Source organism: Pezoporus flaviventris, unplaced genomic scaffold (assembly GCF_033815535.1).
Source record: "Pezoporus flaviventris isolate CSIRO_AGI_PZ_B2104156 unplaced genomic scaffold, CSIRO_AGI_Pfla_v1 ptg000097l, whole genome shotgun sequence".
NCBI lineage: Eukaryota > Metazoa > Chordata > Aves > Psittaciformes > Psittacidae > Pezoporus > Pezoporus flaviventris.
Window position 1 is genome coordinate 427704 of NW_026892645.1, and position 26713 is coordinate 454416.

General features: G+C 51.5%; 1 protein-coding gene across 10 annotated transcripts; it reads left to right on the plus strand.

Annotated features, from left to right (window-relative positions):
* Positions 1 to 26193, plus strand: ADAMTSL2 (ADAMTS like 2). Of its 10 annotated transcripts, none has more exons than XM_061476858.1 (20): positions 387 to 460; positions 594 to 684; positions 1845 to 1956; positions 2875 to 3017; positions 3650 to 3725; positions 4142 to 4244; positions 5895 to 6040; positions 6138 to 6261; positions 7203 to 7283; positions 8268 to 8443; positions 9370 to 9712; positions 10405 to 10786; positions 15523 to 15626; positions 17412 to 17538; positions 19755 to 19968; positions 21442 to 21597; positions 22615 to 22785; positions 22912 to 23088; positions 23951 to 24095; positions 25339 to 26193. In XM_061476858.1, the coding sequence occupies exons 3-20, from the start codon at positions 1846 to 1848 to the stop codon at positions 25455 to 25457; spliced, it is 2898 nt and encodes a 965-aa protein (XP_061332842.1). In that variant the 5' UTR covers positions 387 to 460; positions 594 to 684; position 1845; the 3' UTR covers positions 25458 to 26193. The 10 variants fall into 10 exon arrangements, 9 of the variants coding, with proteins under 9 accessions (XP_061332843.1, XP_061332842.1, XP_061332844.1 ...); XM_061476860.1 differs by having other exon boundaries at positions 9370 to 9634; XM_061476859.1 differs by lacking the exon at positions 594 to 684 and having other exon boundaries at positions 1 to 460.
* Positions 26194 to 26713: the final 520 nt, after the last annotated feature.

Sequence of the window (26713 nt, forward strand, 5' to 3'; positions counted from 1 at the left end):
GCTCCGTCGGGCCTGGGGGCTGCAGGAGCCGTCCCCCCGCCTGGGGGCAGCGCATCTCCCGGGTGCGGCGGACGCATGCGTGCGGGCCGGTGCGGACTGCGTGCGGGCTGCCCCCGCCTCTGCCCCCCGGCCTCGCCGCAGGAAACCGGCTGGCGGCCGCTGGCCGGCGCCGGGGGAGGCGAGGGGTTAACCGGGGTGGGGGCATCCCGGGCCGAGAGGTGTGAATTCCGCCCGCTCCCCCCCGCCCCGGCTGCCGCTATAAGAGCGGCCGGCGCGGGCTGGGGGGAGCCACTGCGGCGGCTCCTCCTCGCTGGAAGCCCGGGCGCTTCTGGCTGCCCTTTGAAGTCGGAGAGGGAGGGAGCGGCTGGGGCCGCCGCTGCTCCGATCCACCGCTGCTCCGATCCACCGCCACCACCGCCCGGCCCCGGAGCATCGCCCCGCCCGGCCCCGCCGCCTTCAGGTACGGCCCGTGCCGCCCCGGCTCCCCGCATCGCCCGCCCGGCCCGTCTGCAGCCTGCGGCGGGGCTGCCCCTGCCCCGCGATGCCGCCGGCCGCATCCCTCCCCCTCCTTCAGTTCTCGTATTCAAACGCAGCTCTTACCGGCCGGGGATAAGCGGAGAGCGAGCTCCGTTACTGGCTGCGAGTCAGACGTGTCTGGGAGCCTTAATGAGAACCAAGTGTAAGGCAAGTCGCAGCCACCTGTCCCGGGATCCCCGGCCAAGCGCGCCGCGCTCCCATCAATCAGTGCATCTGCCTCTTGGAAAGGGTGTCTCGCATGTGAAGGGCTTTTGCAGCCTAGCCAGTTCTGTGCTGGACCCTCAACCCGGAGGCGGCCGCGAAGGCGAGGTGGGACCTGGCGGCCCTCTGGAGTGTCTGTAAGCCCTGTACCACAGCCGTGCTGGCATTGCCGGCAATCTGCGTTTGCAAACTGCTACAAAAGCCCTTACAAGAAGAAAAAGGGGTAGGAAACAAGCTCTTTACATTGCAGGTCTGCAGCACCTCTTCCACCTCCCTGCTTCCTAAAGATTCTGCCTAGTGACTTTTCAAGGGGAATTAATTTAGGGGAGAACACTTTTATTTTTGACTTGCAGACATGAGCTGCTTTGATTGCCTGGAAGCTTGATTTCCTGAAACCTGCTCCTTTCTGGCTCTTGCAGTGAGGTTTACAATAAAAAGTATTGTGGTTTTGAGCTGTTTTATTTCAGAAAATGCTATTCTGGGTTACTCTTTCATGAGGCAGATGGAGAAAGAGATGAAAGGATGGCACTTGGGATACTTAATTTCTGCTCTTTAATTGCAGGTGGTTTCTCTAAGAACAGGCTTCTTCCCTGGAATAGATAGGAATTGGAGTGAACAAATGAAAAAAGGAAAAATATTGGCTGTTAATTGAATTTATTTATTTGTTTATGAAGCCTTTCATCCTGCTGTTGCAGGAACAGTTCTGTAAATGGAATGTTAAGATGCACTGCTGCTATAGAGCCAGGGATACTTCTTGTTACTGGCTGCCTCTTGTGCAGTACTGGCTTCTGTGTAAGACCTGCTCCCTTCCTAGACATCCTTAGAGCTCCAGCTCACACTGGTGGGATCAGGTGCAGCCACTGGGAACCACTGTGAAGTTGTGGTTTGGAAGATGGCAGCTGAGGTGGGATGTGGACTTTGTACTGTGTTAGTGCTTCCACTGGTTAAATGTAACTTCAGGATCAAGCCCCTGCAGCCAGTGGTGGCTGGTGTCATTTAGCTCACTAGGAATGCTGAAGAGGATGTGTGCTGTGTAACTCCTGCTCTTGACAGGCTATGGGGCTGGATGAGAGCTCTGCTTAGTGTGGCGTTTGGTTGTTTTCTAGGATGAAGATATCTAAGTGGAGGTGGAGCAGCATCTCCCTCAGGATGCGATCCCAGCTGAAAGGCGTTCTGGCCCTTCTCTTCGTGGGCAATGTTGCCTTTGTGATAGCTCAGGTAAGCACATTGCCTTGCTGGGAGGTCTCTGGGTTTTAAAATGGTGTGTCTGGGATGGGTAACCCCCAGGACCTGCAGGGCTGGTTTGTGCATGCATCAGGTCTCTAGCATGTGTGAGGATGTATGATTTGGCTTAACTCTTTGGTCTCGGCTTAACCTAAGTTGTACCTTCTGTAGCATGCATAGGCTACTTCTCGGGCTCTGTAAGGCCATGTTTGCTCTTGGATGAGCACTGCTTCCTTTGGTCCCTCCTCCCACAGTAAGGAATAGCTGGGACCCCCCCACAGAGGTTCTGTGCCCTGGCAAGGGGATGCCAACACCTTTTTGAGGGCAGGTGTGTGGTGGTGACACTGCTGGTGGAGCAGCTCCTTTCCCTCTGCGTGGTGACACTGCTGCCCACAGTGGCTGAGGGGTGGGGGTGTCAAGGACCTTCCTGAAGTGGTGAACCTGTCTGTGCAAAGAGAGCACACGGGCTTTTTCAGCCTGCTAGCATCCACTGGCATGGTCTCCTGCTGCAGAGTGGATTTGCTAGGGTTTGCTGAAGCTTTCCATGAAGGTTTTGGCTGCAAGTGGCTCTTCAGCTCCCTGAATTTGCTGTGGAGCAAGAGTCAGGGAGCACCAAAAGACTTGGAGGGTTCATGGTTGTTTGTGAGCTTGGTTTTGCCAACTGAGAGAAACAATAAACGTTTCCTTTCCTGAGGAATCCCAAATATTGCCATTTCGTTCCAATTCGTAATGAAAACACAATTGGAAAAATGCAGGGCTTCTTGCAAGATGGAAATCTCAAACTTGACCTCAGATGCAGAGGGAAATGCCCGGTTGCTCAGGGTGGGCTGGATGGGGGATACCCTTATTCCACCCCAGTGGTGCGGGTGCTGACTGCTGCTGCTCTCCCCACCCTCCTGATGCTCCAAGCAGGATGTGGCGCAGACCTCCAACAGCCTGGAGGAAGGGGCAGACGTCACTGCGTACTGGTGGGGCGAGTGGACCAAGTGGACGGCGTGCACCAGGACCTGTGGGGGGGGTGTCAAGTCCCAGGAGCGGCACTGCCTGCGGCAGAGGTACAGCCCCAGCTCTGGGGGTGGGAGCTGCAGCTCACTGGGGGTAGCTTCATGCAGGAGGTCATTGCTCGGTAGATAAGCACTGGTGACAAGGTGCTGTCTGGCAAATGCTGCTCATGCAGAAGGCAAGCATGGCCCTGAGCACGCTGCTGTGAGGATGCTGTGCCCTGGGTGTTCCTGCCAGAAGGGCCAGCTGAGCTATTCCTGTGCTGGCCCTGAAGTTTCTCATGTGGGGATTAGTGCAGATGGGCAGCAGATGTGGCATAAGCCCATTCCCAAGGCTTCTGGGTACAACAGTGAGGACACTATGGGTGCAGAGTTGGTTGGAGACCTCCTGATCCTGGTTGCTCTGTGTGTGGCTCTGCCCTCTCTGGGCTGTGTGGTTGCCAGATTGCACCTTGCAAATCTTGTCCCCAGGCCATCATCCCCATGATCCCTCCTAGGATACTGTAATGTGAATAGTGGATGCTGCAGGTAACAAACCCAGAGAGACCTTTTCTATGAACTTCTGTGGGATTGTAAAAGATCCCTGTGGTTCTGCTGCATGGAGACTGATCTTGCAGAAGTAGGGACAAGTGTATTTAAACGAGGGGAAAGGGTTTCTGATCCCGTTCTGTCATTTCTTTATTCAGAAGAAAGTCAGTGAGTGGGCTGGCTAATAAAACTTGCACTGGAACATCCAAAAGATACCAGCTCTGCAAAGTACAAGTAAGGATATCCTTTTTCTTCACTGGGAACACTCGATACAGAATGTGGAAAGCTATGCTTGCTTTGTGCAATGGCATTTTTGGGCCCCTCAGAGAGGGGGATGTCATTTGTCCTGTAGCAGTCACCATGTTGCCTCTCCAAGCAACTGGACTTCCCTTCTTTGGTGCCCATCACCATTGTGTCAGGGCTTTGAGCCTTTTGCCTTCACTGGGGGCCATAAAACCCAGTGGGTGGCTCTTGTACCATCTCCCATGAGGGCTTCCCCTGGCTGTCCCTGCAGTGGGAGGAGGAGGGAGGAGGATGATGTGGCTCTGGATGGGGCAGGCAATGGAAACACTCCTTGCAGCCAGTTAAGATGTGCCAGAAACCTTTCCTGCACTCTGTTTTCATCAGGATGTTAATGTATCCCATTCTAGGAGTGCCCTGCAAACGGAAGGAGCTTTCGAGAGGAGCAGTGTTCATCATTTAATTCCCATGTGTATAATGGCAGAACGTATCAATGGAAACCTTTATATCCTGGTAACAAGACATTCTTTGTGTGTTTCATAATGCTTAGCCAAATATTTTGATAGTTATGATGCTATAGCCTGCAGGAAGGCTCCTCCTCTGCTGTTTTAAAGTGATTTTTCAGAGACACAATCAACTGTCTCCCAAGCTCAAAGGCACATTTTGCAGCTGCCGTGTAGCTTAAAAATAAAATAACAACATGAATTTGTGGCTGTAGCCTGTGTAGGTCGCATCCCTTGAGGACCAGAGAGCTGAAAGGCTGAAGGAGGATGTGGGAGTGTGGGGTGATGGGCTGTGCTGGTAGGGAGAGTCTGGCTCACCCAAACAAGTGTCCTTAGAGCTGGGGCCATTGCTGGCTATGTTGTGTTTTGGTGGCACTTACTCCACACCCTTCATATGCTCTGCCAGATGTTGCTGAGATGCAGTCAGTTGGCTTGGTCACCTGGGTGAGCAGCACAGAGCTGCAGAAAGCTCTTGGGGGTTGGAATGAGATCTCTGTTTGATTCTTAGGCACAAAACTCCCATCAAAATCAAGCACTAAAAAAATGATGGCCAGTTTTTAGAGGTGTTGGGAGCTGCTTCCTTGGGCGCAGGATCCAGGGTTCCCAAGTGCTGGTTCTTCAGGTTCACAGTGCTATTTGGGTGTCTAAAAATAGAGATGGGATCTAATGTGACTTTCTTATTTCAGGGGTTTCTGTAGATGCCTAAGAACAAAATTATGCTTCGTTAAATTCCTTGTTGCCTCCTTCTATGTGAAACAAGCCCCTGTCTTGCCAGCCTTTTTGGCAAGGTCAGCGTGGTAGGACTTGGCTCGTGGCAGCCTGGTTAGCTATAGCTGCTTGGCTGCTTTGTCCCTTTCGTATGGCAAGGTGACAGTTTCTTTAAAGACACTTGCTCTTCGAGATGATTCACCAGAACAGTTACAGTGAATTGTTTTGTGTTTTAGCAGGCGTTCACGTGGCTCCTGGGGGATTTGCAGAATAAGTTTTGACACTGATGCTGTCTTGCTTGGGCGTGCAGGCCAGTGGGTATATGCTGCTCACTAGCTGGAGTTCAACACTTAGTGCTGGGCTTCTGATGCATATATGAATGTCATTTGCTTCCTGTGGATATTGCCAATGGATGCAGCCAGCCAGTTGCCTGCAGAAAGCAAAGGGTGACTGAAGTCCAGCTTGGGTGAATGTTTATGGAAGAGTTCTTATGTTTTAAGCTGCTATGGGTTTGACTATAGTCTTACTTATATATGTATTTATATGTCTATGTTAATTTAACTCTTGTGTTAGATGATATGTGAGCATGCTTATGTTTTTGTGTAATGTGTACATATATCACTGCTGCAAGTCCTTGCACAGAGCAGTGGCAGCTGATGCTTCAGTGCCTCCCTGGACTGATGTCAGTGGTACCTGTAGCATCAGGAGGGCCATCAGCTCCTGGCAGCAGAAGACTGCCTGGCTGTGCAGAGGCTTGCAGCAGTGGGCTGCCGCACTGTCAGAAGTGCTATCTCATGTCCAGCATGGAACACAAGAGATGGTGGCTTCTGATCGCTGGCTGCTGTGTAGTTGTGCTGCTGCTGTTTAGTTTGGCAGAGATTCATTGACATTGGTAGGATGAAAGTTTTTGTTTCTGTTGTTTTGAATGTATCTTTATATCCTTTCCCCTTAGATGACTATGTTCACATTTCTAGCAAGCCCTGTGACCTCCATTGCACCACTGTGGATGGTCAGAGACAGTTAATGGTTCAGGCTCGGGATGGAACATCCTGCAAATACACTGATTTCCGAGGGGTTTGCGTGTCTGGAAAATGTGAGGTTGTTAAACATTATAGCAAAAATATTGTTTGTAGCATTCAGAAAGCTGCAATGGGTGCAACATTTGCCTGACCCTCAATACTCTGTGCGGTTGTAGCCGATTGGATGCGATGGCATTCTCTTTTCCACCCACACCTTGGATAAATGTGGAGTTTGCCAAGGAGATGGGAGCAGCTGCACTCACGTCACCGGCAGTTACCGGAAAGGAAATGCTCATCTGGGTAAGGCTGTTGGGGACCTTTTGCTTTATTTGAATCAGGGCTGTTTTTTAAAATCAACTTATCTTTTTGTAAATTGCTTCCAGCTCTTCCCAACTGCCTGCTTCAGCTCTTCCCACGTGTTCTACGTGTGTTAATGCCACTTGTAATTTGGGCAGGGAAAGCCTTCCTTAAAGAAAACCAGTAACTGCTTGGTGCTTGTCAGAAGCCTGAGGTCTCTGATGCTGAACGGTGAAAAGGGTTATGCAAGAGGCTGGTGCCTATTTTAGTCTTTCTCATGACCCAGTAAGACTAGAAAGAAATGACTTGTTCTAACAGGAAGCGGGGATATTTTGAAAGACCAGGATTTCCAAAATTAGTGAGATGTGAAGCAACAACCTTGTCCTAAATACTGCAGTCTGACTTGGCACTAATGATCAGTGCTCTCTGAGGATCAGATTAAGATGGAGCCAGCTGTAGGAACTTCAGTGGCCTTAGGAGGACTTGTCCCATCACTTACCTAGTGCTAAGGGGCCTCAGAGTTGTAATCTCTTGCTGGGGTTTTGGGAAGACTGGCTAGCACGGGGTTTTGGGAAGACTGGCTAGCACAGGCTTCAATACTGAACCGCAGGACTGCTTTGCTAGCAACAAAGTAGTCTTCAGGTATAGATCCTTGCAGCAGTTTAGATAAATGTGATACCTGTGCATGTAAGGATTGCATCCTGTCCCTTTCTTGCTTGTGTTTTCCCACCGTAAGCTAGGACGTGTAGTTCACACATTTCTCTGTTATTGCTGAGGTTCTGTTTGCAGCCTAAATTATCAATATGAGTTTTTTAATCCACCGCTTAACAAAAATAATTGCAGCTGAAGGCCAATGTGCCCGGTATTTGCAGTATTGACTTCAGAGTGTGTTGTTCAGAGTATCTGTTACAAAGTTCCTTTCATTAATCTGTAGTTTCCCATAGGCTATTCCCTGGTAACGCACATTCCTGCTGGAGCAAGGGATATCCAGATAGTAGAACGGAAAAAGTCTGCAGATGTTCTGGGTGTGTATAACCTCTTGGTACTTCCCTAGCATGTGTGCCTATACTAGCTAATGCTTTTTCCAATGTGAGGTAGAACGTAGTTTTATTACAGACATGAGCTAAATCCATGTCGGTGTGAATCACAAGCACGTTGTCTAAGCCAGTGCGTTTCTCCTTCCTTTAGCCTGAGCACCTGGTCTGTATGTATCACCACTCTGGTTGCTTGAATGCAGAAACTGTTGGTCAATATTGTTGCTGCTTCAGTGTGGTGTGACAAACATGCTGGTGCTGGATCACGGATAGCCAAGTGACTTCAGCTCTCTTGTGATCTTGATCTTCTGCTTGGGGAATGTGCAATGGCCACATGGCAACAGCACCAAGGAGATGTGACCTGTGTGGTGCCTTTCTGAAGCGTTGGTGGCCACAACATTCATCTTGCAATGGAGATGGTGGAGCTGCTCAGGAGGAGTGTGGAAAAGTCTGGAGTTGCCCAGGAGAAGCACAGTTGCTCACTTGGCAGAAGCCATTGTGCTCTGCAGCCTCATGTGGCCATGTGCAGGGAGAGGGAGACTTGAATTGAACAGTAGGATGTAGTACAGTCCCTGGGCTAGTTCTGGGTGATCTGTCTTGGGTCAGGTGGCATCAGCTCAGTGCTCCCAAGGAGGCAGCTCCTGCTGTTGGCCATCTGACACTCTTGCTGTCTGCAGAGCTGTGATTATTCAATGTTCATGCTGTGCTAGTGCCAAAAGGGTGAGAGGAGCCACGCACTAGTGTAAGCCATATACTCAGGAGCTTGCAGTGTAGAGGGATGCATGACCGGAACGCAGGGCTTGTAATCACATGGTATGTGTTGGAAATAAGTGACAAATGCATTGTAATATGGGAGAAGCACTTGTTTTATTACTGTGACACTCTGGTTTTTATCCTGTGAGTGGACAAGTGGCACTATTGCATTCCTCTTGCCATGTGATGGCACTGATGTATTTGTTTCTCTCTTGTTGGAAGCTGTGGCTGATGAAGCTGGGTACTATTTCTTCAATGGGAACTACAAAGTTGACAGTCCAAAGAACTTCAACATTGCAGGCACAGTGTTTAAGTACCGCAGGCCCATGGATGTTTATGAGACTGGCATAGAATATATTGTTGCACAAGGACCAACAAATCAAGGGTTAAATATAATGGTGAGCTTTGACTTTTCAAGTTAGCGGTGATGGGGAAGGGAAAATCTTTGTTGGATTGGGAAAGGGGTGGGCATGGGGCAGACTCCTGCCATGGATTCAGAGCTTGCTGGGCAGCTTGAGGAGGGGAGTGGGAGTGAGGACTGTGCCTGGTTCTTATTTTATTTGCATCAATGCTCTTGGATGCAGGCAGGGCTGTGAGTAATGAACGTGGGCTTGGTAACTCCCCTCTCTGCGGTGTGAAGATGCCTCAGGCACAGCTGGAGGATTTCTCTTCCTTGGCATTTTTATCCAAGTTACCTGGCAGGAAAAGTAAAAATAAGAAATTGGGCCAGACAGCTTAGACAAATGCACAAAACTTAAGCCCCAACGCTATTGAAAGCAGCCCATCTAAAGTCAGGCATACAAAGAAAAGTCATCTAATTTTCTTCTGGGCAGCACCGTTGCAATGTAGCTCCAGGTTCTTCTGGAACAGGAAAGGAGGGATGCTTGGGTGCTTATAAAGTGTAAAACCAGTAAGAGGTTGTAGTGCACCATCTGCGAGTCCCCATCCCCAGTAGCCATAGAAATGGGCTTGCAGGTGATGGTCAGTGACTTTTCAAGTGGCTCTCTGCTCACAGGAGGAAGTATGACCTGCGGCTCCTGATCCCTGTGCTGGGGCTAATCCCTGAGGCAGTGCTGCCAAATAACTCTTGGAAAATGGTGCTGGGCTCCAGCTGTCAGAAGCTGGCAGCATGAATCACGGAGGCATAGAATACCAGGGTGGGAGGGGGCCACAAGGGTTATCTGGTCCAACCTTTCTTGGCAAAAATATGATGGAAAGCAGATTGGAAAAGCAAAGTAGATTCTCGCCAACTGTCAAGTCCAAGATGAACCACAAGTTTTGCATGCCATATACTCACTGCATCCACTAATCATTTGTTTGCTAGGTCTGGAATCAAAATGGCAAGAATCCATCCATCACATTTGAATATACCCTCCTGAGGAAGCCACACTCAAAAAATCTGCAGCCCATCTACTACACCTTCTCTGAGTCAGACAGCGAGGAAAGCAGAGAGTTTGATGGAGATGTGCCATTGGGGTTTATCCAGCACAATGCAACCTATTTTGGGAAAATCTCCAGGGAAAGGATAGACTTGGAGAACCAGGTGTTTGGAAGTCAGGACATGGAGGAAGATTTGAACTTGAGCAAAGGTCAGGAAACCAATGAGGTCTATGAAAGAGCAGAAACAATTGACTGTGAGCCAAAACTGAAGGGCAAACAACCCCAAGGTAAGGAGGAGACTTGGGCCTCAGTGTTGTGTTTCTTGGAGCTCTTGTTGAGAAACGCTTGGTTTCTACCTCTGGTGATTCTGCTGGTTCATTTTTTGGAAACATTGGAAAGTTCTTTAAAACATCTCTGCTCACAAATCCTCTTTGCCCTTCAGATTCTGGTTTCTGGTGGGTGGGGGGTGGCCATGGGTAAGGTCTCCCCGCTGGTGCCCTGCTGTGCTTTGCCTCATGCCAAGGACAGGAGGGCGCCCTGGGTGCACGAAGCTCCCTGTCACATCTGCTGTCACCTCCTGCCTCTCCATGGCCCCCAGCAGCAGCCCTCCTGCTCCAGTCCCTTGGGCATCCCACCACCAAACTGCCTTGAGCTATGCTTTCCCAGCGTGGCTGCATGGGCTCTGGGGCTAGGACGGCATCTTCCTTTCTGACCTCTGCTATTGCTTGGGGCAGTGCTGGCAGGTGCTGAGCTCTTCTGGCCATACGATAGCAAGGTAGGACCCGCAGAGCTGCACCCCCTTCTCAAAGGGGTACTACACCGTCAGTTTTCTCCTCCCCAGGAATCCAGCTCCTGCCTCTGTCCCCCTGGGCTGCTCAGGCTCTGCCATGTCCCTGCTGCTCCAGGCTGCTTTTGCCTCCCAGCCTGAATGCATTTTGTGGTTGTCACTGTTGTTTTCCCCCTGTTGGCTCCAATCTAGATTCAAACGTAACCAGGTCTACTTACCAGACAGACCGTGGCGACAGAGGCTTCGACCCCACGTTCACCTCGAGGGAATTCCTTTTGGAGAATGCCATCACGGACAAGCTGCGGGACAAGACCTTGGACTCCAAGGAGCTGATGCTCAACATGACCATGAACAGCATCTTTGCCCAGGGAGACCCAATCAACTCTGTGGGGTCACAGATTGACAGCCTTTATGTTGACTATGAGGACACTGATGGTGGTGTGACCTACACCATTAACAGCACTTACATGGAGCTGAGCAACGGGAAAACTGTCAATGCCTCTGCAGACACACCATTTTCAAATGCCACTGTCACCATGAGCAGCCCTCAGGGGAACAGAACTCACAAAGCAAGGTAGGAGATATGTCCTTTAATTACAGTAAATCCTATTTATTGCTATTCTTGCCTCAGCCCTTTACTCAATGCAGACCCCATGGTGTGCTTTCTGTCTGCTTTGGAAGCCAAAGGTAAGTGGGGGTAGAATGTTGTATGTGAATACTTTCTGTTGGTGATTAATTTGGAAGGAAGGGCCAGGGGGTTGGGAGCAGAAAGTCAAGAGAGCATTAAACAAGAGGAATACTTGCTGCCCTCCTTAGTGGGGATGTTGGCAAGTTCATGCTGATGGCTGTCAGCTTATGCATTGCTGTCTGCCTGTCATAGCTTGTTATCAGAGCCATGAATACAAGTAAGCCTCTTCCTTTTGCCTCTCTTGATGTCCTGCTCTGATTCCCCAGGCCCTTCCTTCTGAGTTCTGATGCAGCAGAAGTTGGTCTTGGCCCCTTTTTACCTATCCTGTTGACTGCCACTCATTATCCTCAGTTGTGTTGGCAGGAACATGCTCCCAGGCATGGCCCTGCCTGTTTAACCTGCTGCTGGAGAGGCAGAGTGGGACATGAAGAGCTCCTTGGTAGGGCCTGCAGAGCTAGCCCAGGTTTGCTGCTGTGACAGAAACAGAAGCAGTGCAGTTAGTCATGGCTTTGACAAGACTATCAAAAGCTCTCCAGTCAGTGGCAGCTTATTGGCTGATACTAGGATTGCCACTTGAGATTCATTTTAGCAGCTGGTTTGGACTAGTAGTATTATGAAGTGCAGTGGGAAGTAATAAAGAATTAATCTAGCCATAGTAGCAGAGTTTGTCCAGGCAAGGATGGGCTGGGTGAAAGGGAGTCTCGGGTTACTGCTTGTCCAGTCTGTGTCTAGCATCTTATGAAGGTGCCCTGATGCTGTCTGGGGAGCAGATTTTAGTCCCAGCCTATGGGAGCTCATCCCCAGTGTAGGCACGCAGGGCTGAGATGGGACCATTGCTGCAGGATAGCAGTTAACGCTCAGTGTGTAGGTATGCATTAGTGCACTCCCCAGAGAGCTCGAGCTGCCACTGAGGCCTTGGGAGTCACCCAGGTCACAGACCCACAGCTGTGGGTTTGGGTCCCACTGTGCACCCCCATGGCACCCACTCCTCCCCTGTGGGTCTCCTCCTGGCTATGCTACCTTGACTCTTCTGTCTCCCAGTCACCACCAATAAAACATGGGTTGTTATGCTGAGCTCCAGAAGATAAAGTGTAAAGCACTGAGCAGGTGCTCTCCAGCTGTAGTTAGGTGTATCTATCCACAGCTTATACTAGATTATGCTAAAGACACTTATGCTAAGGAAAATGTCCATGTAGGCAAATGTATCAAAAAACTTCTTAAGGATAAGCACATTAAACCATTGCCAAAGGGTTGAGTCTATCATCTCGTCTTGTGGCTTGGTGTGGAAACTTTGCCTTCAGCAGCCAAAGCAAGCATTGCATTAACCCTCTGACAGATAAGGGCAGTGCTGTCACCTCCCTGCTTTCCCATGCCATGGGGTGAGGGAGGAGGTTCCCTGCCCCTGGGGGCTCTGCAGCATGCTTCCTTGACTGGCCCCCGTACCCCAAACCTCTCTCCCAGTGGCTGTTAAATGGGGCTAGTGCCTTCCTCCTCCTAGGAATACAGTGACCTTTATGTGCGCCCAGTGTCAGAGGAGCTTGGCTATTACAGAGCAGTCACAAAAGACTGTCAGAGGTTCTAGTAGTTTTTTGTGGTGCTAAAAACCTCTTGCCCTACCCCTGGCTGCCTGTCTGTTGAAGACATGGGGCTGGGGGTTAAAACCCTTCAGGCATGATACCCAGCACTGCTCTCTTTCTTTCCCCCTGCCCCCCTCCCAGTTCTTCTCTAGTTTTGTTCTACAGCACTTCCTCCTCCCACCACTCTCTAGAATAAAATATGAACTTTCCAGATATAAGTATTAACATGCAAAGAAGTTTTGCACTAGCCAAAAGGCTGTGTCCAGGCCCAGCTGGGGCTGGCAGCTGGCACAGCAGGATAAAGCCCCTGCTGCTGGTAGGAGGCAGGTTTGGGTTTGGCTTGTCTGGGCAGGAGGATGCTGGAGGCAGGTGAAGAGTGTTGGGGACTGGATTTATTCCTCCAGGAGGAGGGGAAGGTTCAGGGACAGCTGGAAGCTGTGCTGAAGGGAATGGCAATGGGGCACAAGGGGAAACATCTTGCCCTGAGTGGGGGATCCCCATGCTTAGAGCTCAGCAAGACTGGACTATGCAAGGCCCTGTAGGACCCAGTCTGTTATTGGGGTCAGCCTAGGTCTGGGCAAGAGCATGGATTTGGGATCTCCTAAATCCTTCCCAGGCTCAGCTTGGGAGGGATGGTGGCTTTTTGCTCACTTTCATTTCATGTCAATGAAGATGTGCAGGAAGATCATCTCTTTGCATGCTGTATCCAACCAGTCCATCCATGTGGGGTAGTGTTGATCAGAGGTGGGAATCTTACTTCTTGGCAAACAATCGTAATTCTTAGTGTGGATGGAGTGTAGGCGCACGTTGCACCAGTGTGCTGTGTTATAATTCCTCTTTGGGAGCAAACCTCCCTGGGCAATGGCAGGTGCGTGGCTCTTGTGCTGTGGTAGGGATGCAGTGCTGTTCTTCCTCTCCTGGAGCGGAAAAAACCTTTCCATGGCATTTCAGGGCAGATCTGAGCACCCTTTGTCCTTTACCCCATGCCGCTGGTGCAGTGTGCAGCCAGGGCTGATCCTACAGCAGGAGCCATGAGTTTCCCCCTTTGCATCAAAATAAAAACTGAAATAAACCCCAGAACTGAGCTCAGGGGCTCTGGCTGCTGACCTGTGGTGTTTGTGTGCACTCAAAAATTCTTCTTCTGCTACAGGGACTGTTTTGGGAAGATGGGCAGCCCAGACTTGCAGCTAGGGTCATGGGATGGTGATGACTTCCAGTGCTGTTGTGTACTTGAAAAGCAGAAGCAAAGTGCAGGCAGGGAAGAAAATAATTGTCTTCATTGTAAAGCTTATAATAAAGAGGAGAAAGAAAAGCAAAAGCCCAGCAGCTTTGTGGGACAGTGCCCTGCTGTTGCATTTAGAGGAGAACAAAATGACAGTTTTGTCTTTGCTTAAAGTGGTAAGTGATTGACACACTGCCCTGTGACCAAATGTCGGGTTTATCTGGAAAGAACTTGTCCCTGCAGCCTCATTATCCATGGAAGCAGTTCTTTAGTTAGGATCACATACGTTAAAGAGGCACTGTTACAGATCTTCTGTACTCAGCTGTGGCATAAATCTTATTTTGAAGATTATTTTCTCCTTTGAAGGGAGAGGAGCCCCAGTCACAGGGAATTGGTGGTCCTAGACTGGAGGATCTAGGTAGTACTGCTTTTTCTAGGCAAATTAAAGTATAAAAAGTAGCTGTTGTGTTTTAATGGATCTTACTGAAAACTCATCTTGTGACCCGTCTCCTGGCTGGGTGGCAGGAGGCAGCACATGGAGCTGAGCTGGGAGCAGGGGCTGATGTGGGTCCCCAGGCAGAGCTGGTTTGGGAAGATGAAACACTATTTATAGTGAGCTGAAGTCGTTATTTTTCCACAAAGAAGAATCATATTCATTTCGGTTCCCTTTTAAATGCAGGAAGCAACCATTTGCCAAACTGACAGAGACAAAATCAACAGGGGAAAATGAGATTGTTTTTAATCCTTCTGGAGGCTCAGTGCTGGCGGTGGAAGGAGGGTGGGTCCAAAAGGAAATGGCTGGATTCTCCACAGTGTCCTTCTAAAGGTTGATTTGATAGACTGGACCTGAACGTTTTCTTACAAACAATTAAATAAGGCAATTTCAGAGCTTCTGCTGCCTAGAAATCTTACAAGCTGCATATCTTGCCAGGCCAGAGACAACTGGATGTCAGGATACGACCTTGTACGCTATTTCAGTGTAGCTGTCTCAAGGGTTTGAACAAAGGTATGAGAACAGAATTGAAGCCTTCTGTTGTAAAGGTGCAGTATCCCTGGTGCGTTAAACCTCACAGCACGTAGGATGCACTGAACTGGGATAAGCTGTTATTCTTGGTTTGACAAATGCTTTTTTGTACACCAGGCTGACTCTGTTACTCCTTTCTCAATGGCATTATGTGTTTGAGCGCAGCATGGATATGAGAGATGCAAATTGCCTGCCCAAAATAAACCAAACCAAAACAAGAGTGGCAAAAGCAGTGGGTAGGCAAATGGCATGCCTTGGTGTTTAAAAGCAAAGTGTGCTTTGAGAAGCAAGCTTAGAAACTCCTGTGCCACATGTTGGCTTTTGGAAGGAGTGAACTGCTGAGATTTGAGCAGCAGCAGGCATGCCGGGCCTCACAGCCACAGGGGAGGAGATACTGCACCTTTAGTCACTGTATGCCCAGGGCCAGGTGTATTTGAGCAGAAAATGCAAACTTTGTTAAATTCTGAACTGTTTCTACTTGTGGGTATTTTTATCCCATTCTCTCTATTTCTAGACAGTGGAAGCTCTGCCTCTAACCGGGCTGGGGATTCTACTTGGGGCTCAGGACAGGTATGTTGTGAAACAAACCAAACCAATTCAAACAAACAAACAAACCCCCAAAACTCAGAAAAACCGAACCCAACCGCCAAACACAGTAAATCCCCTCCCAAACCCGAACCCAACCGGGCTGCAGCTGCTGGCAGATGTGTGTGTCTGACGTGGCCTATCACCGCTCGCCTTGTAAATGCCTTGTTTTGTTTTGTTTTGTTTTGTTTTTCTTTTGTTTGCTTATCGCTAGAAACAGATTGAAGTTGTTAAGAAAGGGCCAAGGTGTGAGTGCTGCTGACATGTACAGGTGGAAGCTTTCCTCCCATGAACCCTGCAGCTCTACATGCACCACAGGTAGTTATAAGAAGCAGCCAAATTCTGCACAACTGCTGAAATCACCTGGTGTGTGAGTCACTTTTCTGTCTGTTAGGGATGGGAAGGACCTGGTGCTGTGTAGGGGATCTCGCAGTCTCTGGAGCTGGTTTGGCACAACCCCAAATCTGCTCTGCCTGGGTGCAAAGACTGAGGGGGCCGGGTGCTGGTGCCTGGCTTGTCCATCGTCCTGCACAACACCCTCCCTTGGGTGGGCTCCCAGTGCTGTCTTCACTTCCCAGCCTGGCGGGGATGCCCTGGGGCTCAGCAGATCCCCAGACCCCTGCAGAGTCCCATCATGTTACCTCATTTTTTTTCTTCCTCCCTTTTTTGACCCTTCAGCAGGGTTTGAAACCCTCCGCTGCTTCCCTGCATGGTGAAGTTCTGAAGATTGTTCAGCTCTGACAGGAAACAAAATAGTGTTTGGCTTTTTGATTTTTGTTTCATTTCTCCCACTCCTCCTACCCTGGAGCCTGGTCTCGGCTGCGAGGGTATAAATCTGGAACAGCCATGTAGACGCCAGGATGTCAAATCTGGGCCTGTATTCTTTTCGCATAAATTCCCCCTTTTTGCCCAAATTCCCCCTTTTTGCCCCTGAAACCTTCAAGCCAGCTGATCTCTCCTCCTTTACCCCTTGCTAACCCCACCACTTGTGATGAAGCATATGTGGGGGTCATGCGCTGCTTCCCAGTGGCACAGTCCCTGAAATGATCCAGATTTGCAGTGTTCCTGGCACTGGAAAGTAGGAAAAAAGGGGGAGAGAGGGAATTGCAATTGAAGGACATCTCTTAAAAGAACAAATTGTAAGGATTTTATTTTTTAAGCATTTGTTCTTGCCCAGCAGACAGACACATGCCCCAGTGTGCCGGCAGCAGGAGCTTTCCAGGCCGTCCCCAGGATCCCATCAGCCATGTGTCTGGGACATTTTTGACTTCTTTGATCCTCTCTGAACAAATTTCCCCCTTGTCCGGGCCAGGCTGCCCTGGTTTTGCAGCTAGCAGAGAGAGGTTTTACTTAAATTTCTTCTTTCTCATTGCCCTTTCTTAATGACATATCACAGAGAAGCAATACCATGTCAAGAGCTGTAGATCTTTTTTTAGTTTCATGTAAACCATATGTTCCTGAGAGCTGCAGTTCTTGTTACCTGTAGCCAGAGCAGCCTCCTGGTCCCCAGCCAGGTCCCAGAATGGACTTCACAACATTTACTCTGGCATGGCAGGCTGCGAGGGAAAAGGTCTTGGTCTGACTACACTGGCTGCCTTCTGGGGGAGCAGGAGGTGCCTCCTTGCAGAGCCCTGTCCTGGCCCACAGTGCTGGGTGCCCCGGGGAGCACCCTGCTGCAAGCGGGGTGTACTGCGAACAGAGCAGGTGGATGGAGCGGGTTGGGGACTGCTTGCTGTCGCCTCCACCCTCGAGCCGGGCAGGGTGGGAGCTGCCCAGCAGACGCGTTGCCCCGAGTGTTTCCTATAAAACAGAGTTAGTCATGTATTGATCTTGGTGGCAAGCCCTGGCCAGGGCGGCCGTGCCTGCCTGCAGAAGCGGCCAAGCTCAACCGCACTGCCCATGTTGGCTGGGTGACCGTAGCGATCCTCCCCTCCCAGCAGCATCCAGCCCGCGGGCCAGAAAGCCTGGCTTGCTGCCGGGAGGAAGCTTTGGAAAATGCAGCTCAAAAGAAAAAGCAAAAAAAGCAAAAGAAAAAAAAAAGTTTGGATGTCAAAATCACCAAGCGTCCTCTGTTGTGTGTGTGTGTATTCTCTTTGAAACTAGGAGTGATGTCCACATATGCGATGTGTGTTCGCTATGATGGGATCGAAGTGGATGATACATACTGTGATGCCATGACCCGTCCTGAGCCCATCCATGAGTTCTGTGCTGGGAGAGAGTGCCAGCCAAGGTACCGCCTCAACAGGGCGCTCCTGGGGGGCTCTGTGTTTCCTCTGCCATGGATGGATATGGGGAGGGGGTTGGTATGGATTTGATGGTGGGGCAGCAGGGATGGTCTCTAGCACCCCACTGCATCTGCCTGGGCTTCCCCTGGGCTGCTTCCCTCCTGAGTGCTTTAGCTCAAGCTGCCAGGTTAAAACTTCCATAAATCCTGGCAGTTTGCACATGGATTCCCAGCAAGGTTGGCTTCAAACACTGAGCAGCATCCTGCCTGGTCAGTGCCTGGAGGAGCTTGTGTGCGAATTGGGTGGAGGGGCTGCGCTTGCAAACTGTGCCTTTCAGCATCCAAAACATTGCTGAGGTGTACTTGTATCAGGGCAAGAGCTGGTGCAGAGGAGGACCTTTGCTGGAAGTCCTGCAGAATGTTTCCCTTCTGGTGTGGCTCTTTACCTGAAAAGCAGCCCTGCTGCTGGTCTGTAACGTGGACTGTGCTTGTTGGGAGATTTGTAGCATCTGCAACTATACGTAGGACAGACCAATGTCTGCTGAAGGAAGGATGACTGTGGCGGTGTCAGACTATGGAAAGGGCTGGGGGAGAAGTAAAGTCGCCTGGTGCACGCTCTGAAATGGTGTCACTTGTGAACGCTGCAAAGCAAGACCACAGTGATTGGAGGGACCAGGAATGGTAGCCGGAGAGGGCTTGCTTTTGCCTTGGGTAATTGTGAAGGAGGCGTGGAAAGGAAAGCACGTGCCCTTAGCAGTTACGATCTTGCTGAAAGCCAGGGCGGGCTGCCACTGAGGCAAGAAAAGTGTTAGGAAGTGGGTGGTGCAACTGCTGAGAGCCCTGTAGACACCATGAGGACCTTAACCTCTACCTGCATTAACTTTGTAATTTTTTAGCGCAAGCATTAGGGGTCTTTTCATGCTTAGGTTATCCCACTGGTGTTTTATAAGGTTGCTTCTTATAGTTGTGCTGTTTCTGCTCCGTGGGCTTGCACTGTAAGAGGGAAGAGCTGCTCTGTGATCACTGGCGATAGCAGCTTCGGTGGTGGGTAAACGGAGGAACCTAGGAGCTGCCGGGAGCAGCTGGGGCAGTGAAGCACATTCATTGGGCAGGGGGGATGCTTCACGGGCTGCCAGTGCTTTCCCAGCAGAACGTCCTAGGAGAGTTTTGCCTCATCTGGATGGGCTTTGGTTTCATCTCCCTTCTGAATTTAGGTGGCACCTCTAAATGTGTGACATCTCCCTATGGCTGCTGCTTGTGCCCAGAGCCCTGTGCATGCAGTGGGGATGTGTCTATCCTGCTCAATGGCAGCAGCGGTGGCCCCGTGTCCAGAGGGGCTGTGAATTCTAAGCCAGTTAAATTTTTACATCTTCAGCTTATTCTTTAATTGAGAATTGCTATAATGTTACTGTACTGCATAAACCTTGACTTTTTATGTCTTTCCCCTTGGTTTACAAGCTGTTTCCCTCTTGTAACATCAGGACAGTTGTGGCAGGGGACAGTATGCGGCTGATGGCGTCTCAGAGCAGATCTCAGCTCTTGCAGCCCGTTGCGTCATGACATTAGCAGAATTAGACTGACGGTGGTGCATGAATTTCTGTCCAACCATGGCGCAGACAGCTTTGTGTGACATTATTGCTGGGATTCGCAAGGTGATAGATGATTGTGTCCTCATCGTGCTTCAGCGGATCAGGCAAAAAGGAAAGGGCAAACAAACATGGGCCATAAGCACAGCAAAGAAACGTGCTGCACACACAGGGTTTCGGCTGGGGAGCATGCAGCCTGTGGTAACAGGCACCGGGCAGTAAGGGTACCAGTTCATGCCCCACTGTGCCCATGTCTCCTTCCTGTCTGGTTTTAGCATCCGCCCCTACGAGTGTGAGCTCAGGTCTGCTGGGTGAAACCACCAGCAAACACTTCCATCCCCGGCAGTGTTTAAGGCCAGGTTGGATGGGGCTTGGAGCAGCCTGTTCTAGTAGAAGGTGTCCCTGCCTGTGGCAGGGGCTTGGAGCAGGAGAGGCTTCAAGGTCCCGTCAACCCAAACCAGGCTGTGATTCTGAGGTATTTCTATGATAACAGACCCCATCCCAGGGGAAAATCTCTTGCACACTGGCAGCCTGACCACAGCTCATTGCTACTGCAGCTATCTCCCTCCAGCCGGGAGCAGGCAGGGCTTCCCAGGGGATGCTCTGGCTGCGGTCCAGCCTTTCTTGTCCCCACAGGTGGGAGACGAGCAGCTGGAGCGAGTGCTCCCGCACTTGCGGGGAGGGATACCAGTTCCGCATCGTCCGCTGCTGGAAGATGATCTCTCCAGGATTCGACAGCTCTGTCTACAGTGACCTCTGCGAGTCCGCGGACATCGCGCGGCCGGACGAGCGCAAGGTCTGCAGGAACCCGGCCTGCGGGCCGCAGTGGGAGATGTCCGAGTGGTCCGAGGTGGGTCCTTGCGGGGCTGGCCTGGCAGCGCTGGGCTGAGCATGCGCCTGCGCTGCTCCGGTCCTTTCCTGAGTTAAGCTGCTCGGTGGCCAGCTGAGGCTCTGCCCCTCAGCACCCTGGCTGCAGTGCACCAACGTGCATCAGGAAATCTTTTTCCCTGAAATGAAGCCCTGAGTCCTCTCCAGCATGAGGAAGCCACTCGTGAGGCCTTTGACTGCATATGAGGTGCTAGCATTGCCCACTGAGACAGGGCAGGAGCCCGCTGCTCAGGTCCTCCCACCTCTACTTCCTCAGCATCCTCTTCGACCAGGGGAGATCCCACCTCATACGTGAATTATGTTCCTATAAACTTCCCTTCCTCACCTGCAATTTCTCTGTGACTCGTGGAGAGTTGAACCTTTTCCCACTGTGCCTTAAGCAGATCCCTAAACAGTTGGAAGATGGTTTAGGGGTGGTGCAGGGCTGCTCGTGTTTCAGCTTGTTGTTTTGCTTGGGAAACCCTGTGAAAGGGTTTGTGTCCCTGAGTTCATCTCCAGGCGTGGTCAGTGCTCTGGCATGTCACTTGCGAACGTAAACCAGTGGAAGCAACCAAATCGATGCCTCTTCCTTGGGGAGCTGGGGCTGGCCTCCAAGCTGGGGTGGCCCGGGAGCAAGTCCCCTGACTGCCACAGCCCGTGGTGCAGGAAGGGGAGCGCAGCGTGGCTCACAGCATATGCAGCGGGTGTAACTGTGCCCCGTGCTTTGCCAGTGGGAACCAGTGTTTTACAGAAATCTGTGTTCTCCTCTAGCCTGTGTCAGGGAGTGAGCACTTGAGACAGTCCTGGAGTAGTTTGTACTTAGCCAGCAGCAAAGCTAATCTCATTTGGATCCCATCTGAAGCCGGGTGCCAAATTGGCTGGGGAAATAGGCATTAAAAAAAAAAAAAGCAAGCATATTTCCAGGACCTGAGGATTAACATATCGAGCAGCGTGTCTGAGCGCTGCGCTGTGACACTTCCCTGCTTTATGTTATGCACGAAGCAAATGTGTGTATGTGAGACTGTAGTAACTCAAATCCAGTTCTAAATAATGTCACTGAGCTGCGCAGTGCCAGATTTATCCACAGCACAAAAACCTCAGTTGTGCAGCTTGGGGAAAACACTTTCCAAAGGGGGGGGAAGGAGCAGGCTGCTCTGGGCAGGAGCTAGGGGAGAGCTCACCCTGGCTGTGACAGCTAAAACCTTTTAGCTCTGACCAGGCGTTTTTGGTGCCTTGGGCAGCGTGCAGCCCTCCTGCACCTTGAGCTGAAGCTGCTGAGGCATTTGGGGGAAGAGGGGTGACTTTGCTAGGGACAGTCACAGAAAGTTGTCACCGTGTGATTTTAGAGCTCATGTTCACAACGTAAAGCCACAAACAAAGCCCAAACCCACTGCAGTGGCTCCCGGTCCCTGCGGTGGTGGGACCCTGCTGATGCTGTCCTGTTCCCTCCTGGCAGTGCTCGGCGCGGTGCGGGGAGCGGAGCGTGGTGACGCGGGACATCCGCTGCTCGGAGGACGAGAAGCTGTGCGACGCCAGCACCCGGCCCCTGGCCGAGAAGAACTGCACGGGGCCGCCCTGCGACCGGCAGTGGACCGTCTCCGACTGGGGACCGGTGAGTCCCCGGCGTGGCCGTCACTGCCACTGGCCCCGTGTGCAGGCTTGCTTGTGTCTCTGGTGCTGGGAGTTTGGGGTCGGGCTCGTTACCCCTGGCAGCTTCGGCTGTGATGAACCCGCAGGCAGCCTGCACCCGCTGCCAAGTAATTCCAAGTAATTCCCCTGTTTGGCTCTTCTGGTGCCCATGTCACCTCTGCCAGGACTTGCCCACCAGCGCTGTCACCCTGACTGACCACTTCGGCTCTGCCTGTGGCACCGGGGGTGATCCAGCATCCCCATAGGTCCCACCACTTCCCAGTAGGTCCTCCTGGAGCTCATACCTTGTGGGGGACAGGGTGCAGGAGGTGTTAAACCACAAAAGACCTGTCCGAGGACCTTAGTGGGTGTCAAAGTCCTCATGTCTCTGCTGCACAGCTACTATGACAATGCTGATGCTCCATGCCCAGAAAACGAGCCTTTTCCTGTTTGTTTTTCTCCATCCCTGCTCTTTTCCCTGCCTGCACAGTTCTGCCACAGAGACCCCCTCCATCCCAAGCTATTTTTACCCAGGTTTTGATGCATTAGTGTCAGCTAAAAATAAGCAGTTTCCATGGCAGCGGCAGCGCTGTGGAACACCGTGGGGCTCCCGCGGCCTCCACCGGAGCTCAGCGTGGGACTGCCTGCCCCGGTGCAGTGCAGGGGAATATTTGTAGCCACTTGCCTTGACCTCTCTGAGACTCCCTCGGGGTTCTCTGCTCATGGTTTCCCCTCCTGCCTGGCCTGAGAGCTGAGTTTCACTCAGCATGGGCATAATGGGACCTTGGGGTATGTTGGCTGTGGTGGGGCTGCCCGGGAAAGGATGTGCTGTGCTTCCCTGCAGCTATTTTAAGCTGAACCTAAATAATGCCCCATGATTTGGGGAAGGTGGGGATGGGAAGGTGGCTGAGCCCCCTGGAGGCATCTCTGCCCTGTTGTGGGGATGGGGATGGAGCTTCACTGCCACTGCTGAGTGCCGACCTGCCTGGTGTGGTTTCAGTGCAGCGGCGGCTGCGGGCAGGGCAGGATGATCCGGCACGTGTACTGCAAGACCAGTGATGGGCGCGTGGTGCCAGAGTCACAGTGCAACCTGGAGACAAAGCCACTGGCCATCCACCCCTGTGGGGACAAGAACTGCCCCTCACACTGGCTGGCACAGGACTGGGAGCGGGTAAGTGCAGCGCTCCCGGGCTGGGGTGGCTGGAACGGGGGCTTGGTTCTGGGGGGTGATAGAGGGGGAATGCCCTGTGGTGGGTCTGGGGTGCAGGTTTCAGCAGGCCCTGCTTGCATCTGACAGTGCAACACCACATGTGGCCGGGGGGTGAAGAAGAGGATCGTGCTCTGCCTGGAGATCATCAATGGCAAGATCAAGACCCGCAGCACCGCCGACTGCGACGTGGCCAAAAAGCCTGTGGAGGAGACGACGTGCTTCGAGCGGCCGTGCTTTAAGTGGTACACGACCCCCTGGTCGGAGGTGAGCGGGAAGAGAGCTGAGGGCAGCTCGGGGCATCTGGGGGAGGGAGGTGGGGGAGAAATGCTCCTTCTTCAAGGTGCCCTTGCCCAGAGTGCGTGGTGCCCCATCCCCTCATACCTAGGGTCGCACTGCCTGCAATACCCCAAGGAGCTCAGCGAATCTCTGCAGGGCACAGCCCTCAGAGGAGCACGCAGGGGACACTTCTGTTGCACTGGCAGCTCTGGTACAATTGGCACTGGCTGTGCTCTGGGAGAACAGGAATGAGGGGAGGTGTTTGGGGTCAGCCTTAGCTTTTTTCTTGCTGTGAAGGGCTGTAGCTGGGTCCCTGCAAGCCCTCTCTAATGCAGCCTTCCTGTTCCTGAGGCTCTGGGCGTCACGTTTTGTTTGGTCTTGCAAACCATTATTGCAGCCTGTGATCACCCAAAGCAGCCTTGCTGTAATCCCAGCCCCACAAGGTGCCCAAGGGGCAGTGGGCAGCACGCACCAGCCCAGTCACAGCTCTGCAAACACAGGGTGCCGGAGGGGGATCTGGAGGTGCTTGCAGCCACCCTGGTGCCCCGGAGCAGTGTATGGACTGGGCCAACTCATTCGTGTCTGTTTGCAAAGAGCAGCAGGAGGAGAGAGGGTCACAGTGCCAGGGGATGGGAGCACATTCCTGTATCCCCAGGCAGAAGCTGCTGCAGGCAGCAAAGATGGAGTCTGGGGCTGGTGGTGCTGGACTGAGACATGGCTTTCAGCCAGGGGAAGAGTTCAGCTCCCTGCCCTGACATCTCCTGTGAGCACACTCGTTTAGCAGGTTCTGGCTTAGCACAGGTCCGCATAATCTTGGGGCCTTGCCTCAGCTGCTTTCTCTTTTCTCCAGTGCACAAAAACCTGTGGCATCGGTGTGAGGATGCGGGATGTGAAGTGCTACCAAGGGAAGGACATTGTCCGGGGCTGTGACCCGCTGGTGAAGCCAGTGGGCAAGCAGACCTGTGACCTGCAGCCCTGCCCCACGGAACCCCCAGGTGAGCCCCGCTGCCAGCAGCACCCCTCCAGCCTCGATTGCCACTGATTTTCCCCTAAGCAGCATTGGCCAGCGTCAGCTCCTACTGACCACCAATTTGATCACCATCCCGGGGCCTTCTCGCTCTGTGCCCAAGCAATGGGGCTGTTTCTGGAGGTAACTCCGTTAAATGAAGGGGAGAGTTCAAAAGAAGCATGTGAGGACCTTAGGATAAATGGGAGCTTTGGAGCACTGACTCAGTGCTGTTTCTGTGTGATTCCAGCTAGTGTCTGGGAACTTTCATCTCTGCTGTAATTTTAATGACTTTTGGTCTTCAAATGTCCTGCAGGATTTGTAACTATTTCGTTATCTGAGTCGTCTGCTGATTCAAACTCCCTGTGATGTTTAGTGAACACACGGTTCTAATCCTTTAATAGGATTCGGGAATAAGGGCGATGTGGGGAAAAAAGCATGAAAATGGGAGACAGGTTTGAGGTTAGCTTTGGGCTTGGCTCTGGCCCTGTTGGGTGCTCTCTGCTCCAGGTGGTCAGGGATGTGGCATGGTGCCTGTGAGGTGCCTTGTGGCCCCTGTGTAGCAAGCTGCCTTCATGTTTCATGCATCCTATGGGTTTAAGCAGTATATATATATATATATATATATATATATATAACCATAAATCCTATGGATTTGAAGCAAAATATTGCTCTGAAGGGAGCTGGGAGAGTGTTGAAGCAGTCTCTGGCCTCCTCCCTGTCTCCAGCAGCTCACTCACCCCTAACTCCTGCTGTAACACAGCTGGATTACCATTCCCTTTCTCAAATAGCCTCTTTGGTGCAGAAAGTGCAAGTACGTTGGGGTTACCCCATGCCCTGCCAGGTACTTGGCTTGAGGCAGCTCCCTGCCAGGCTGCCTTGGTGGCTCCAGCAATGCCTGGGCAGCTCTGTTGCACAGGGGAGAACTTTAGCCTCAGGGCTCGGATGAAATGAGGCTCCCCAAGCCAGGCTAGGCATGGTGGAATGGGTCAGCCTTCTGCCTTTGCGTAGGCTGACAATGGTATTTATGGACAAGCTCCATGGTGTCTTTCAGGTGATGCTCTGCCAGATAGCAGGGCAGGGAGGTGCCAGTCACGGGCCAGGATGATTCCTTGCACAGCCCCTTGTGCTTAGGGCAGCCTGTGTAGAGGAGGGAATTGCGCTCATTAACTCACAATGGTTTATTTTCTCTTTCTTTTCCACATTGGTGCCTTTTGCCTTCTCTTCCCTAGATGACAGCTGCCAGGACCAGGCAGGAACCAACTGTGCTTTGGCCATCAAAGTCAACCTCTGCAGCCACTGGTACTACAGCAAAGCCTGCTGCCGCTCCTGCCGCACACCCCACTCCTAGTGCCCAGCAGCACCGGGCTGCGCTTCCCACGGCAAGGGCTCCCTGTGCCATTTAGTAAGGAGAACACACCCCACAGACTTGTGTTAAGGAGGCTTTTGGGTTGTCTTTCCCATTGATGCAGAACTACTCTTCTGGTCCCTCTCCTGCGTAAGGACCAGTGCTGGCATGGCTTGGTTGCAAAGCTGTTACCTCTGTACATTGGTACCCCCCATTATCAGAGCTGTACATAAAGTCGTGTATATTTGATTCCCCGAACTGCAGACACATACACGTGTTTCACAAGGTCTTGTCCTTTGATTTCTTTCCTCTGTGCAAGTTTGGGGTTGACAAGGGGAAGGGGTGAACTCTGTGAAGTCCAAGTTTCCCTTCACCAAGGGGTGAGTGCCTTTCTCCTAATTTATCGTGAGCCCTGCACTCTCATTAGCTGCATTAATGTGGTGGAAGCTGACTTGTTTGCCAAATAAGCTCCAGCCCAAGCCCTTCTTCTGTAATATGTAGGTGTATACTTTTTCAGAGAATTTTATCTTATAATCAAATGTTAGTTCCATAGTCCTTCCAACCCTCCCCATAATGCTGACATATTGTATATAATATGGAAACATAACTGCACTTTATATCACAAAAAAGACGTGCTCTTTTTTAATATATTTGTTTACAGACAGTGAACTTTATCCATATAATCATTAATTTGTACTCATATGTATATTTTAATAAAGTTGTCATATTTATGGTGGTACCTTGTTTTATTCTCCAGTTTGTAGTGAGTGTTTGGCTTGTGTACTTGGGAACGCTGCAGTTTGGGCTATGAACTTGCTCATTCATAGTCCTGAGAAACAGCAGCTCTAAGTCACGAGAGTCCTGGCTGTTTGGACCGGGATGCAAGGAAAGGTCTCAGCTGTGAGAGACTGTGGGACCATTGCTCTGGGTTAGGGGCTCTCTGGGGTTCTGTGTGCAGCTTTAGGAGCTGTGACCCTGAAGCTTCTCAGGAGTCCGCAGATAAAGAGGCCTGATGCTGTGTCAGCAAGAAAAAGCCTTTCCTTGCCCCACGTTTCTGCAGGGGTGACTCAAAGCCGAGCCAGAGTCTCTTCAGCATCCCCTGTGCCAGTGTGTGCACTGTGGTTACCTCCATCAGGGAAATGCCTGTGCCTGTGTGCAAGCTTTGCCAATAGCCCCCCCCCCCCCCCATATTTGAAGATGCAGGGACAGAAAGGGCAGCCCCAAATCCCAGGACAAAGTCATTTATTTCCCTTTTTTCT

Coding starts and splice junctions, on each gene's coding strand:
- ADAMTSL2 (XM_061476859.1), top strand. CDS start 1,846: ATGAAGATATCTAAGTGGAGGTGGAGCAGCATCTCCCTCAGGATGCGA. Junction 17,539..19,754: donor GGGAGAGAGTGCCAGCCAAG/GTACCGCCTCAA, acceptor TTGTCCCCACAG/GTGGGAGACGAGCAGCTGGA. Junction 22,786..22,911: donor TGGCACAGGACTGGGAGCGG/GTAAGTGCAGCG, acceptor TGCATCTGACAG/TGCAACACCACATGTGGCCG.